Genomic DNA, 14,954 nt, shown 5'->3' on the forward strand with positions numbered 1-14,954 from the left:
ACCAATAAAAACGACAGTGTTACCCCTTATGTTTTTTTTCATGACGGCCAATAAAAAACGACAGTGTAACACTGTCGTTTTTATCAAATGAAACATGAGGGGTGACACTGTCGTTTTTCTTTGGTAGTCACGAAAAAAACCATAAGGGGTAACAGTGTTCCTTTTTTTATTAGTCGTCATGAAAAAAAACATAAGGGGTAACACTGTTCCTTTTTTTATTGGTCGTCATGAAAAAAAACATAAGGGGTAACATTGTTGTTTTTTATTGGTCGTCATGAAAAAAAACATAAGGGGTAACCATGTTGTTTTTTATTGGTCGTCATGAAAAAAAACATAAAGGGGGTAACACTGTTGTTTTTTTTGGTCGTCATGAAAAAAAACATAAGGGGTAACACTGTTGTTTTTTATTGGTCGTCATGAAAAAAAACATAAGGGGTAACACTGTTGTCTTTGTCAAATAAAATATAAGGGGTAACACTGTCGTTTTTTATCAGTCATCATGAAAAAAACAAGGGGTAACACTGTCGTTTTTTTTCATGACGACCAATAAAAAACGACAGTGTTACCCCTTGTGTTTTTTTTCATGACGACCAAAGAAAAACAACAGTGTTACCCCCTATGTTTTATTTGATAAATATCGACAGTGTTACCCCTTATGTTTATTTCATGACGACCAATAAAAAACAGCAGTCTTACCCCTTATGTTTTTTTTCATGACGACCAATAAAAACGACAGTGTTACCCCTTATGTTTTTTTTCATGACGGCCAATAAAAAACGACACTGTAACACTGTCGTTTTTATCAAATGAAACATGAGGGGTGACACTGTCGTTTTTTCTTTGGTAGTCACGAAAAAAAAACGTAAGGGGTAACACTGTTCCTTTTTTTATTGGTCGTCATGAAAAAAAACATAAGGGCTAACACTGTTGTTTTTTATTGGTCGTCATGAAAAAAAACGTAAAGGGGGTAACACTGTTGTTTTTTTTGGTCGTCATGAAAAGAAACATAAGGGGTAACACTGTTGTTTATTATTTGTCGTCTTGAAAAAATAAATAAGGGAAATAATAGAAATACACACATACATTTTAATGTCATTTATATCCTCTTTAATGATGATTAATTATTGTGTGTTGTCATAGCCTCAGTGGTGCAGTGGGATGCACTCTGCCTAACCCCCTGGAGACCGGGGTTCAAGTCTGGTTGATAACCTCTGTTGGAAGTTTCTTATCTCTATTGCATGCGAATTATAAATTCAAGTATAACCTTTGTGATGACTTTAACCGGTGTCTTGATGGTGCATTGTTAGGTTCTGAGGTTAACACTCTAAACAGCTCATGTTCCGATCCCTGCAAAACGTCGACAGGGGTGCCACTGTCAATTGTTATTGGTCAACATGGAAAAAACATGAGGGGTAACTCTGTCGTTTTTTATCGGCCGTCAAGAAATAAACAAGGGGTAACACTGTCGTTTTTTTTCATCATGACGACCAATAAAAAACGACAGTGTTACCCCTTGTGTTTTTTTTCATGACGACCAAAGAAAAACAACAGTGTTACCCCCTATGTTTTATTTGATAAATATCGACAGTGTTACCCCTTATGTTTATTTCATGACGACCAGTAAAAAACAGCAGTCTTTCCCCTTATGTTTTTTTTCATGACGACCAATAAAAACGACAGTGTTACCCCTTATGTTTTTTTTCATGACGGCCAATAAAAAGTGACAGTGTAACACTGTCGTTTTTATCAAATGAAACATGAGGGGTGACACTGTCGTTTTTTCTTTGGTAGTCACGAAACAAACCATAAGGGGTAACACTGTTCCTTTTTTTATTGGTCGTCATGAAAAAAACATAATGGGTAATACTGTTCCTTTTTTTATTGGTCGTCATGAAAAAAAACATAAGGGGTAACACTGTTGTTTTTTATTGGTCGTCATGAAAAAAAACATAAAGGGGGTAACACTGTTGTTTTTTTTGGCCGTCATGAAAAAAAACATAAGGGAAATCATAGAAATACACACATACATTTTAATGTCATGTATATCCTCTTTATTGATGATTGAATATTGTGTATTGTCATCGCCTCAGTGGTGCAGTGGGGTGCACTCTGCCTAACCCCCTGGTGACCGGGGTTCAAGTCCGGTTGATGACCTCTGTTGGAAGTTTCTTTTCTCTATTTCATGCAAATTATAAAGTCAAGTATAACCTTTGTGATGACTTTAACCGGTGTCTTGATGGTGCATTGTTAAGTTCGGTGGTTAACACTTTAAACAGCTCATGTTCCGATCCCTGCAAAAACGTCGACAGGGGTGCCACTGTCGTTTTTTATTGGTCAACATGGAAAAAACATGAGGGGTAACTCTGTCGTTTTTTATCGGCCGTCATGAAATAAATATAAGGGGAAAACACTGTCGATATTTATCAAATAAAACATAGGGGGTGACGCTGTTGTTTTTCTTTGGTCGTCATGAAAAAAACCATAAGGGGTAAAACTGTTGTTTTTTATTGGTCGTCATGAAAGAAAACATAAGGGGTAACACTGTTGTTTTTTATTGGTCGTCATGAAAAAAAACATAAGGGGTAACACTGTTGTCTTTGTCAAATAAAATATAAGGGGTAACACTGTCTTTTTTTATCAGTCATCATGAAAAAAACAAGGGGTAACACTGTCGTTTTTTTTCATGACGACCAATAAAAAACAGCAGTCTTACCCCTTATGTTTTTTTTCATGACGACCAATAAAAACGACAGTGTTACCCCTTATGTTTTTTTTCATGACGGCCAATAAAAAACGACAGTGTAACACTGTCGTTTTTATCAAATGAAACATGAGGGGTGACACTGTCGTTTTTCTTTGGTAGTCACGAAAAAAACCATAAGGGGTAACACTGTTCCTTTTTTTATTGGTCGTCATGAAAAAGAACATAAGGGGTAACACTGTTGTTTTTTATTGGTCGTCATGAAAAAAAACATAAAGGGGGTAACACTGTTGTTTTTTTTGGCCGTCATGAAAAAAAACATAAGGGAAATCATAGAAATACACACATACATTTTAATGTCATGTATATCCTCTTTATTGATGATTGAATATTGTGTATTGTCATCGCCTCAGTGGTGCAGTGGGGTGCACTCTGCCTAACCCCCTGGTGACCGGGGTTCAAGTCCGGTTGATGACCTCTGTTGGAAGTTTATTTTCTCTATTTCATGCAAATTATAAAGTCAAGTATAACCTTTGTGATGACTTTAACCGGTGTCTTGATGGTGCATTGTTAAGTTCGGTGGTTAACACTTTAAACAGCTCATGTTCCGATCCCTGCAAAAACGTCGACAGGGGTGCCACTGTCGTTTTTTATTGGTCAACATGGAAAAAACATGAGGGGTAACTCTGTCGTTTTTTATCGGCCGTCATGAAATAAATATAAGGGGAAAACACTGTCGATATTTATCAAATAAAACATAGGGGGTGACGCTGTTGTTTTTCTTTGGTCGTCATGAAAAAAACCATAAGGGGTAAAACTGTTGTTTTTTATTGGTCGTCATGAAAGAAAACATAAGGGGTAACACTGTTGTTTTTTATTGGTCGTCATGAAAAAAAACATAAGGGGTAACACTGTTGTCTTTGTCAAATAAAATATAAGGGGTAACACTGTCTTTTTTTATCAGTCATCATGAAAAAAACAAGGGGTAACACTGTCGTTTTTTTTCATGACGACCAATAAAAAACAGCAGTCTTACCCCTTATGTTTTTTTTCATGACGACCAATAAAAACGACAGTGTTACCCCTTATGTTTTTTTTCATGACGGCCAATAAAAAACGACAGTGTAACACTGTCGTTTTTATCAAATGAAACATGAGGGGTAACACTGTTCCTTTTTTTATTGGTCGTCATGAAAAAGAACATAAGGGGTAACCATGTTGTTTTTTATTGGTCGTCATGAAAAAAAACATAAGGGGTAACACTGTTGTTTTTCATTGGTCGTCATGAAAGAAAACATAAGGGGTAACACTGTTGTTTTTTATTGGTCGTCATGAAAAAAAACATAAGGGGTAACACTGTTGTCTTTGTCAAATAAAATATAAGGGGTAACACTGTCGTTTTTTATCAGTCATCAAGAAAAAAACAAGGGGTAACACTGTCGTTTTTTTTCATGACGACCAATAAAAAACAACAGTGTTACCCCTTATGTTTTTTTTCATGACGACCAATAAAAAACGACAGTGTAACACTGTCGTTTTTATCAAATGAAACATGAGGGGTGACACTGTCGTTTTTCTTTGGTAGTCACGAAAAAAACCATAAGGGGTAACACTGTTTCTTTTTTTATTGGTCGTCATGAAAAAAACATAAGGGGTAACACTGTTCCTTTTTTTATTGGTCGTCATGAAAAAAAACATAAGGGGTAACACTGTTGTTTTTTATTGGTCGTCATGAATAAAAACATAAGGGGTAACACTATTGTTTTTTATTGGTCGTCATGAATAAAAACATAAAGGGGGTAACACTGTTGTTTTTTATTGGTCGCCATGTATAAAAACATAAGGGGTAACACTGTTGTTTTTTATCGGTCGTCATGAAAAAAACACAAGGGGTATCACTGTCGTTTTTATCAAATGAAACGTAAAAAAAACTGTCGTTTTTTATCTGTGGTCATGAAAAACCCATAAGGGGTAACACTGTTGAAAAGTATCGAATAAAACATCGGGGGTAACACCAGGGAAGTCAGTCCAAGGGGGGGGGGGGGGGGGGGGGGGGGTGCTGAGAGAGAGTCTATATAATGACGTCATAATAAATGCTGCGCAACATTCAACACTCTACTGGTGTGTAAAAAGAGTTCTGCCAACTAGCCACTGTTATTCACAAACGTCAGCAAGTAAACAATGTGGAAATTAGAGTCAACTCGGCTGATACTGTGCTGAATTTCACACACTAACAACATGCCGACAAGCTGTTGCGGTCCGGGATTATACACAGCGTTATAACAAGGATTTAGGAGGTTATTTCTAAAGGTTTAAAAGGAGAGTGACAATAAAAGAAAGCCTTTATTTTCATCCAGAGTTACGAGTTGTCTGATATGAGGAAAGTGACGGTTTCTCCGTCAAGTGAACCGTCCGTCTTTGCTCTTTTTTTGCCAACCAGTTTACGTGCAGGATTCCAGAATCATAACGATAACATTCAACGTGTCTATTAAAGGCACCCAGTGCAACTTTATGTAAACATTCAATGAAAAATAAACATTCAATTTCTAGTCTTTTTTACACGTAGTAAGTTTCAATAACTCCATACCATTACATATCGACATTCAAGGAGCAAAGATGAGACGTCGTTGTGTGGTGAGAACTGATAGAAAATCGTAAACAACAACAATCGCCGGTGGGGAGAAGCCATTTTTCCATTGACTGGAAGCCTGCTTTATTTATTGTAGGTTAAAAAAAATAAAGAAAATGGCGGCATTGTTGTTAAATGTCGGTATGTAATGGTATGGAGTTATTGAAACTTACTACGTGTAAAAAAGACTAGAAATTGAATGTTTATTTTTAAGCCTCGAAAGTTGCACTGGGTGCCTTTAATATGGCAGCAACATTTTACACCAGTTTTAGAATGTTCACTACAACAGATGTTGAACACCAACATGCTTATGTAAAATCAGCATAGTACGATATTCAGCTATCGACAGTTCTGCGTTCTGCGTCATAGCCTATGTCAGCCTACTCAAACAATGTTCTAAATAAAATGAAATGATAATATGATAAATATCATAAAAAGGGTGGATGTCAATAATTAAATGAAAAATCATGTTGTATGATAAAATTATAAAAAATAAAAAAAAAGTATTGATTTGTTCATAAAACCTTCTCACTTGCAGTTACAGCCAGAGGCCGCCAGGGGGGGGGGTGCTGCAGCACCCTAAGCACCCCCACTTCCCGCGTCCCTGCCGGGGGGTAAGGTTCAACAAATCGCTTGGAAAAAAAAAGGTAATTGAAGAGCAAAATAAATCTGTTTCATATATTGAGCCTGGGGGGGTAGGTTCCATATATTGCTTGAAAAAATGTAGGCCTACTAATAAATCTCTACAGTCCATCGATTTATTTATCTGGACAGATTGGACAGATTTATTTTTTATTTTTTTCCTCAAGCAAAATATTGAACCTACCCCCCCAGGCTAGATATATAGACAGATTATTTGTTTTCTTCAAGCGGTACATTGAACCTCAATATATATCGATATATTTTCTATTTTTCTTCGAGCGATATATTAAACCTGATCTATCCATATATTGAAAAACAGGTTCAATTTATGGATAGATTTTTTGGTTTATTCAAGCAATATATTGAACCCACCCACCCAGGTTCAATATATCTATGGGCTATATCGCTATTTATTTTTCTCTTCAAGCAATATATTGAACCTACCCCCCAGGTTCAATATATCGATAGGCTATATCGATAACTTTTATTTTTTTTCTTCAAGCGGTACATTGAACCTATCCGGCTTGTTCATGGCGGCATAGCCATAAACAATTATTGCCAGGGCAAGACAGGGTTTTGTACAAGATATTCTTACAAAACCAATGATTGAAAAAGTAATAGCTTACAGCAGCTAGTATTCCCAGGCGGTTTCCCATCCAAGTACCAACAAGGCCCGGCCCTGCTTAGCTTCCGGAAAGAAGAGATCGGGCGCGTTCATGGCGGTACGGCAGGAAGCAGTTATTGCTAGGGCCAAACAGGGTTTTGTACAAGAGATTCTTACAAAACCAATGACTGAAAAAGTAAAAGCTTACAGCACCTGGTATTCCCAGGCGGTCTCCCATCCAAGTACAAACCAGGCCTGCCCTGCTTAGCTTCCGAGATCAGACGATCTTCTGAAGTAGTTATTTTAACCTTGGATTATAGCGCCTTTGAAGACACATCAAAAAGTAGATTTATGTGCAATTGTGAGAGATAGCTGGTGGAAAATACATTAGGGTTCAAAAGAGGTGCAGATACTCAAGATGTGGCTCATAGAGCCTAGAGCTTGTTCTGCAGGAGACACTGTTGAGTGTTTGTTTCAGGGTTAATATATCTGTTAGTGAGTGAGTGAGAGAGTGAACCATGATGATAAATTTGAGTTGTTAAATGTGAGAGGATAAATATATTGGCTTAAAGATAGCCTATTTTGGCTAAATCAATATCAGATCTAGATGTTATCAAATCAAATTTTGTTTGTTTTTCTTCTCAGAAGTAAAATAAGAACAGTATTTACAATTCATTATTATCCAAGTGACATAACAGACAAACGAGGCCAATACATCAATGTCTGACTGTCATTGTATTGTCTGTGTGTGTCTGTGTTTGTGTGTGTGTGTGTGTGTGTGTGTGTGTGTGTGTGTGTGTGTGTGTGTGTGTGTGTGTGTGTGTGTGTGTGTGTGTGTGTGTGTGTGTGTGTGTCTGTGTGTGTCTGTGTGTGTGTGTTATCATTTCAATCAAGAGACCAATAAGGAGAATATTAAAGCATGTTGTGCTTTTAAATAATTTTGTATCCCTTAGTGTAAAAACATTTCTTAAACATATGTTCCACATCGTAACACACTTGCTGTGGACACATTATGCTAAAATGAACATTTACCCACCTGTATAAACTGTTACAAATATCCAAAAGTTATTACGTGTATACAGTTGTGAAGGAAACTCATGATTCAACTAATAAACTTGTTGAATGGTTAACACACAACCCTTTGACATTTAACTTACAAGTATGCACAAATCACAACTCATACATATCATCAGTCATTTTCTTTGGGATGAGCATTGAAGAGACCACTCTTTAGTGTCTTTGGTTTGAGTTTGGATTCACCACGACCCATTGTCCTGCATCACATGGGTCGGAAAGGTTGTTGTAATTCAGGCCGAGTAGGGGGACAGATAAAGTTTTGCTATTTATATTCGCCATGAAACTAATTCTGAACCTGGAACTTCCATTTACTGGTGCATTCGTGTTCTATATTTGCGTCATAAGGCATCCATTGAGAGAGGCAGTCATTGTCCAAAGCATTGCTACACCCTTGATGAGCTAAGAGTCGATTTCCCGTTTACATAATGCACTTTTTCATCTGGGAACTGCAACGCCCTGCAGTTATGAAATACACTTCCTTGCCTAAAACCACTGAAGGTTTGTTTCAGTTTCAGTTCAGTAGTGGGGGTAGATATACAAATAGTTTCACCCTGGTTCACGTTCAAACGCGCACACACACACACACACACACACACACACACACACACACACACACACACACACACACACACACACACACACACACACACACACACACAGAGCAGCATCACCAAGTCCAAACATGGCAGTTCAAGTATTGAGAGAAGATCGTCTACTGGTCTCATCTCCTCAGGAAGACATTCAGCCACACAGAGAGGGCTAGAGACGACAGCCCGGCTTGGGGTGGAGTTAGTGAATAATGTGATGGAGGTATCGTTCTGGGCGGCTGTCAGAGCCCCGCCGTAGCCCGGGGCCGGCCCGGCGCAGCTCGTCAGGAGGGTCGATTGAACCCTGGCTGTGGGGCAGAGAAACGGTGGCCCCAGAGACATCTTTCGCCTGGGTCTGTGTGCACGGTTCTACAGGACAGAGTGTTTCTTTATCTGAATCCTCCGCCTCGTCCTCGTCCTCGTCCTCGTCGTCATCGTTGTGGTTGTTGATGCTGCTGCTGCTGCTGTCTTCGTTTGAACCGACGCCACGACTGTTCGGGGAAGCCTCGCGAATCCTGGGACAGAAAAAGAGAAAAAAGAGCTGTTTGTTGCAAGACAAAGTACACATCAGGTGATTCAACATGGGGTCCAATGGAAAGGCGTGCGTTTGTGTCCATTTGTGTGCAGATATCTACTCGGTGTGTGCGTCTGTCTGTCTGTCTGCCTGTGCGCGGTTTTGTATGTGTGACATCAGGTCAGTCTGTGTGCCTGTGTGCGTCATCATTCCTGAGGGCCTTCCGTCACATTCCTACCTCATGTGATGGAAGGCCCTCAGCCAGCGGGAACCCATCTGCCCATCTCTGCGGTGGGTCTTCAGCCCTCGACGACGGCCCCGGGCCCTCAGCCCTATCAGGGCCTGGGCCAGCTCCGCCTCACCCCCCTGACCCCAGACCAGCTGGGCCCTCTGCTCCGCGTCCTGGTCGCCCGCTGCTTGGAAAAGTTTCTGGAGTTGCCAAAGCGCCACCCCGCCGAAGATGTTGGCCGAAGCTGGCTTCCTGGCCCGCCGTTCCTCAAGCCGCCACAAGGGAGCGCTGCTGGGGGTTGGAGGCGCTGCTGCCTCAGCTTCCATCTCAGAAGGGAGATGCAGCGGAGCTGGGGCCACACAAAAGCTGGATGGAAGTAAACATTTATACATTACATTTAGAAGACGCTTATGCAAAGAGCATACAAAGAAAACATCAACAACTTTTTGTTGTGGGACCTGTGTTATAGTAAATAAGACAGTATAATACCATTATAACGTAACAAGTAACAAGCTGAATAACGATATAAACAATTTATAAAGTAGAGATGACCGAAAAGAAATGAAAAAATATCTGAAACATTAGATCATAAAACGGACGTTAAGGAGTCACTTCTTGTTCTGAACGACGCATTTGTTTTGAGGAACTAGGCTACTTTACGGTTTATTGCCATGCAAGTTGAACTTTTCCATCGTTATTAATGCAGAAGATAATGTTGTGCAGAAGCGACTGCATTTTACCAACCTATTTAAGCAAGCGTTTAGAGACTCAATTGAGTCTAATGTTGTAAAGGTACAGTTGACAATGAGCAGCCTACTACAGTGTAATCTAATGAAAGCTACTTTCAAGGATTTTATGTCGTCTTACCCCCAAACAGAACGGATTTGTTGACTGCAATCCACTCTATATCATCTTCCTCTCCTTTCCTTAAACACGATCCGTCTGCTTGTTTCCAAATAGTTTACCGAGGCTCATTATCTTGAGGTATCCGTTCACTATCTTTCCTTCTCTCTTCTCTTCTGACCCATGCTTAATTTTTAGCCTTGAGCCGATTTCCACTGACGTACCACCACCGTCAGCGTACCAATGGGAGCGGAGGTGCCCCATAAATCCCTCCTCCCGGCCTGGAAAGCGTCTCGTTCCTGACCAATCAGTTCCCAGTGTTTGCACAACTGAACCCGCCTCCTAAGTACGTTACATCCATTGACGTCAATAAACCTGGCGCAGATATCCACGTGAGCCATTGGTCAATCATGTGATGGTATAAACCTTGCCAGCCTGGGAATGACGCATATGCTTTCGAGAAAACATAATGATTTATGCATTTCGTGTGTGCACAGGAGGGGACCATCGGAATTAAACATGTAGAGAGGCTTTGATTAAACTGGATGCATGAGTTATTAAATGCTTATGCCTATAGGTCCCAGCTTTGTTGTTAACCTATAGCACATAATTAAATCCATAAATCCATAAAATAGGCTGTCTGTATGTCTAATATATCAGAGAGAGAGAGAGAGAGAGAGAGAGAGAGAGAGAGAGAGAGAGAGAGAGAGAGAGAGAGAGAGAGAGAGAGAGAGAGAGAGAGAGAGAGAGAGAGAGAGAGAGAGAGATAATGCATGCAGAGCAGAATTAGGACGATATCCAATCGTTAAAGTTCAGAAGAGAGCCCTACAATTTTATAACCACCTTAAGGAAAGCGACAGCAACACACTCCACAACAAGGCTCGTGCCCATAGAGAGTTACACCCAGAAAAGTGTCCCCTTAGCCAGCTTGTCCTGGGACTCTGGCCAACACACAACAACCAACACATCAAGCAAAAGCCAATTTGAAGAAAACAAAAGGAAAAGTATTTGGCACATTGGAAAGAGTCCACCAAAAAGAGTAAATTAGCCAGCTATTTGTCCCTTAACAGAGACTACACCGTGGCAGAATACCTGACCACCGTGACGACCCAAAACGGAGGAAATCCTTGACCAGATACACTCAGCGAACACAGCCTTGCCATCGAGAAGGGACGCCACAGACAGACCTGGCTCCCAAAAGAAGACAGACTGTGTTCCCACTGCACACACAACCAACTAGAAACAGAACTGCACTTCCTGACTTGCTGCCAGTCATACGAAGACATCAGGAATTCACACTTCCCACGGATTACAAAGACATGCTTCAAAGACACTCCAGATGCTCACAAACTGCCATGCTCACAAACTGCCATACCTGTTGGAAGAAAGGCAACAATGTGCGAATGCAGCAGCAAGATTCGTCACCTGTTTTGATGAGAGAACTCCCCATAGAATTATCCCCCTGGCCTCACTCTTCACACAATAAATGCACTATTGCACACATCCTCCATAATTTACTGTGTATTTAGAGTGTATTTTTAATTTATGTTTATACGAGATACTGTAATTTTTGTAATTTTTATAATATTGCACCTTTTCGTTTTTATCGTACTTTTATAGTATAACATATAGATATTTTGTATTTAACGTTTTATACTTATTATATCTTATACTATATACCTGACCTTTTTACTTTTTATTTTATAATATGTATAATACATTTGCACTGCTTTGGCAATGCTCATGTATATTTCTCATGCCAATAAAACTTTTTTGAATTGAACTGAATTGAGAGAGAGAGAGAGAGAGAGAGAGAGAGAGAGAGAGAGAGAGAGAGAGAGAGAGAGAGAGAGAGAGAGAGAGAGAGAGAGAGAGAGAGAGAGAGAGAGAAGAGAGAGAGAGAGAGAGGAAGAGAGAGAGAGAGAGAGAGAGAGAGAGAGAAGAGAAGAGAGAGAGGAGAGAGAGAGGGGTGGGGGGGGGGGGGGGGGGATGTAGAGGAGGCTGGATGGGGAGGCGGAGCGTGTTACAGCACACCTCCTCTGCCACCGCCGCTAGACAGAGGAAACGGAAAAGACGAAACATAAGACATTAAAAAAGGCCGGAGCCGAGGAAAGAACAGAGAGTCTTTTTAAAACCAACCCCCTTTTCTTGTCTCTTCTTCAAAGCAACTGGGACGTTTCATTATTTTCTGATCCACGGTTTCTTTGCCCTTTCCCCCAGCTGTTGGCAGCTGGCAGGAAGAACCCGCCCTGCTTGAAAAACAAAACGAGAGCGGTCGGAAGAGAGCAAGAGAGAGAAAGAGACAGAGAGAGAGAGAGACTGAGAGAGAGGGAGAGAGAGAGATGCCACCACAAGCAACTCCCCAGCCCGAGGTGAGGAAGAACATTGTGGGCTTCCTGAAGAGTTTTCTGGGCATCATCCGGATCCTCCAGATCATCTTCGGGGCCGGGCTGTGGGTCACCATCGCCGCGAACAAATACGAGGGCTCGATCCACTTTGTCCTGTTCGTGGCTGTGCTCTTCTGGCTGCTGACCCTCGCCCTTTTCTTCCTCACTCTCCTGAACAAGCAGGACCTTGTTCCCATCCTCGGCGGAGACCACTGGTTGCTGAGTAACCTGTTGCACGACGTTGCAGCCGCCGTGCTCTACTTGCCTGCGATTGGAGTGATGATTCACAAGACTGATAAATACTCCTACTGCAACCTTTCCGAGTACAAGTACCCCTGCGTCTACAAGGTCTATTTCACGGCCGCCGTGTTCGCGTGCCTGTGCGCCGTGGTGTACCTGCTTTCGGCTATCTTTAACGGTTGCAGAAAGTGTCGCGGTGAAAAAACAGTTTTTTGAGGATTTGTGACGTCGTAAAAGTAGCAGTGAGTGGGTTTGAAGGGTTCATGGGGAGGGGGTCTTCTCTCGTGGTCCAAGCAATAGTGGAGAGATTGTTCTTTTGGTCAAGTCCACCCCTCAGGCCTTATTGAGTTTTTGTATTATCGTATAATTGAAGGTAAATCTTATCTTGACTTCTTTTTTGCAAATGAAAGTATATATATTTTTTACATTATGTTTTGTTTATTTGTTTTTCTCCATGATTTTTTATGATAAGCGGTGCTCCGCAACTCAAGTGCAGTTGAAAACCTTTTAAACAGCTTTAACAGTATTTTCACTCCTGGTGAAAATGTGCCTTTCTGTCAAGGGGCAGCCTGCTTAACCACAGCAACAACTTTCAGACAACAAGCAAATGTACGAGTGTTATTGGTGGTGCTTCTATTGCAATACATTTGATGTATGAGTGTAATAGCTCCAAATCCATGTCTACAAATAAATAAGTCAGTGTGGATCCATGAGAGGATTATTTCATGTCATTAGGCCATAAAAACATTTTCCATTTTCTGTAAAACAACTGAAATATTCACACAAGAGTAGTTCAACAAGGTGCTAAACACAATACTCTTCTCAGGGTATGCGTCTGTAAAAGTCTGTCTGATGTTTTGTGTCTCATCATTGTGTTGATTACTTCTGTAAATTATGCACAGATCTAGTTAGGAGAGACAAAATAAGGGCCCCGGGGAACCTTGTTTAAGAGAGAAAAGCTACGAGGATTCTGTAGGAACCATTTAAGTGTAACACGACCACAGATGGGCCTTATAAAGCTCACTGGTGGCTTCTCGATGTAATCTCTCCCTGTAATCAAGGATGAAAGAGGAACTCCCAACTCCCATAAAGAGAAAAAACGTGTGTGTGTGTGTGTGTGTGTGTGTGTGTGTGTGTGTGTGTGTGTGTGTGTGTGTGTGTGTGTGTGTGTGTGTGTGTGTGTACAGCATTACTGTTGTGTTTGATTTGTATGTCACAATAATACAACAATTCACCTTTAAAATGTCATGAATCTATATGTTATTTTGGGGGATAGTTTGTGTATGTCTGTGTGTCATTGTCTTTGTGTGTGTGTCTTTGTGTGTGTGTGTGTGTGTGTGTGTGTGTGTGTGTGTGTGTGTGTGTGTGTGTGTGTGTGTGTGGGTATGTGTTGGATATGATCTGGTGGAATCATCTAAGCAGGGGCTTGTCTTTACCGGAACAGGCTACTGGGGACCTGAGAGGTGGTCTGGGGCCCAGCCAATCACAAGGAAGCTAGAGCTAGCAGGAGATGATTCAATAGTCTCACTCCCAACAAACGCGTTTATAGGAAACGCTGTCTGGAGCCCAGCGCTAGGCAACACCATGTATGGCTCCTTTCAGTAGAGATCCAGGGAACAATTATCTCCCCTTAATCCCAATCTGTAGCCTCTTCTCCATGACTGACTGAATGCAATTATTGTAATGACTGTCGGGCTGACAGACTAACTGAAGCTAATAATGAAGTCAGCATTTGTATTTGGGGGTGGAAACAATTTGTAAAATTATTTTGGTGGACATTTATCTCGTGCTGTTTCTGTTTGATCAGTATCCCTTCTACTTCACCCTGTACAGTAAAGTGGGTTGTGTGTGTGTGTGTGTGTGTGTGTGTGTGTGTGTGTGTGTGTGTGTGTGTGTGTGTGTGTGTGTGTGTGTGTGTGTGTGTGTGTGTGTGTGTGTGTGTGCGTGCGTGCGTGCGTGCGTGCGTGTGTGTGTGTCTAACTTTAAACAGCTGCAGTCCTGGGACATAAATCCAACACTTCTAAAAGGTGCACCATCCCCCCCCCCCCTTCCCGCACACACACACACACACACACACACACACACACACACACACACACACACACACACACACACACACACACACACACACACACACACACACACACACACAGAGCCATGCTTTTCTCTCATCATCACCACAACCAACCCCTCCCCCCAAAATATTTTCTCTTCAAAGTGTTATCCTGCTTTAATGCACATGCCTGCTCACAAACACTGAACACTGTGTTGTCAATGAGTCAGTAGCCAACAGCTTAACTGGCATTCAGTATACACCGTCATGTGAATAGAACACAGGGAAATGATTGTGCGGTAATTTAAAAGGTTCTTTGGGTTGCTAACAATATTAACTACAGATGCATGCAACAAAAACAAAAGTGGAAAAATATACTTGATGGTTCACTTACATTTAGTTTCTCTACGAATGAATGGCTGAAGATTCGGTTTTTAAATGTTTAGAC

General features: G+C 41.0%; 2 protein-coding genes and 1 long non-coding RNA gene across 3 annotated transcripts; 2 read left to right on the plus strand and 1 right to left on the minus strand.

The window, feature by feature from the left end:
- Nucleotides 1-7,481: 7,481 nt before the first annotated feature.
- Nucleotides 7,482-10,031, minus strand: avpi1 (arginine vasopressin induced 1). Its single transcript, XM_060073152.1, has 3 exons — nt 9,851-10,031; nt 8,993-9,349; nt 7,482-8,755 (listed from the first exon to the last, which is right to left on the minus strand). The coding sequence occupies exons 2-3, from the start codon at nt 9,307-9,309 to the stop codon at nt 8,443-8,445; spliced, it is 630 nt and encodes a 209-aa protein (XP_059929135.1). The 5' UTR covers nt 9,310-9,349; nt 9,851-10,031; the 3' UTR covers nt 7,482-8,442.
- Nucleotides 8,677-10,596, plus strand: LOC132473161 (uncharacterized). Its single transcript, XR_009529260.1, has 2 exons — nt 8,677-8,811; nt 10,025-10,596. It is a non-coding gene; the product is annotated as an uncharacterized LOC132473161 (long non-coding RNA).
- A 1,284-nt stretch (nt 10,597-11,880) lies between these two features.
- Nucleotides 11,881-13,159, plus strand: marveld1 (MARVEL domain containing 1). Its single transcript, XM_060072595.1, has one exon. It carries the CDS (start codon nt 12,169-12,171, stop codon nt 12,667-12,669), a length of 501 nt encoding a protein of 166 aa, XP_059928578.1. The 5' UTR covers nt 11,881-12,168; the 3' UTR covers nt 12,670-13,159.
- The last annotated feature ends 1,795 nt before the right edge of the window (nt 13,160-14,954 follow it).

This window comes from Gadus macrocephalus, chromosome 15, assembly GCF_031168955.1.
Source record: "Gadus macrocephalus chromosome 15, ASM3116895v1".
In the NCBI taxonomy this organism is placed as follows: domain Eukaryota; kingdom Metazoa; phylum Chordata; class Actinopteri; order Gadiformes; family Gadidae; genus Gadus; species Gadus macrocephalus.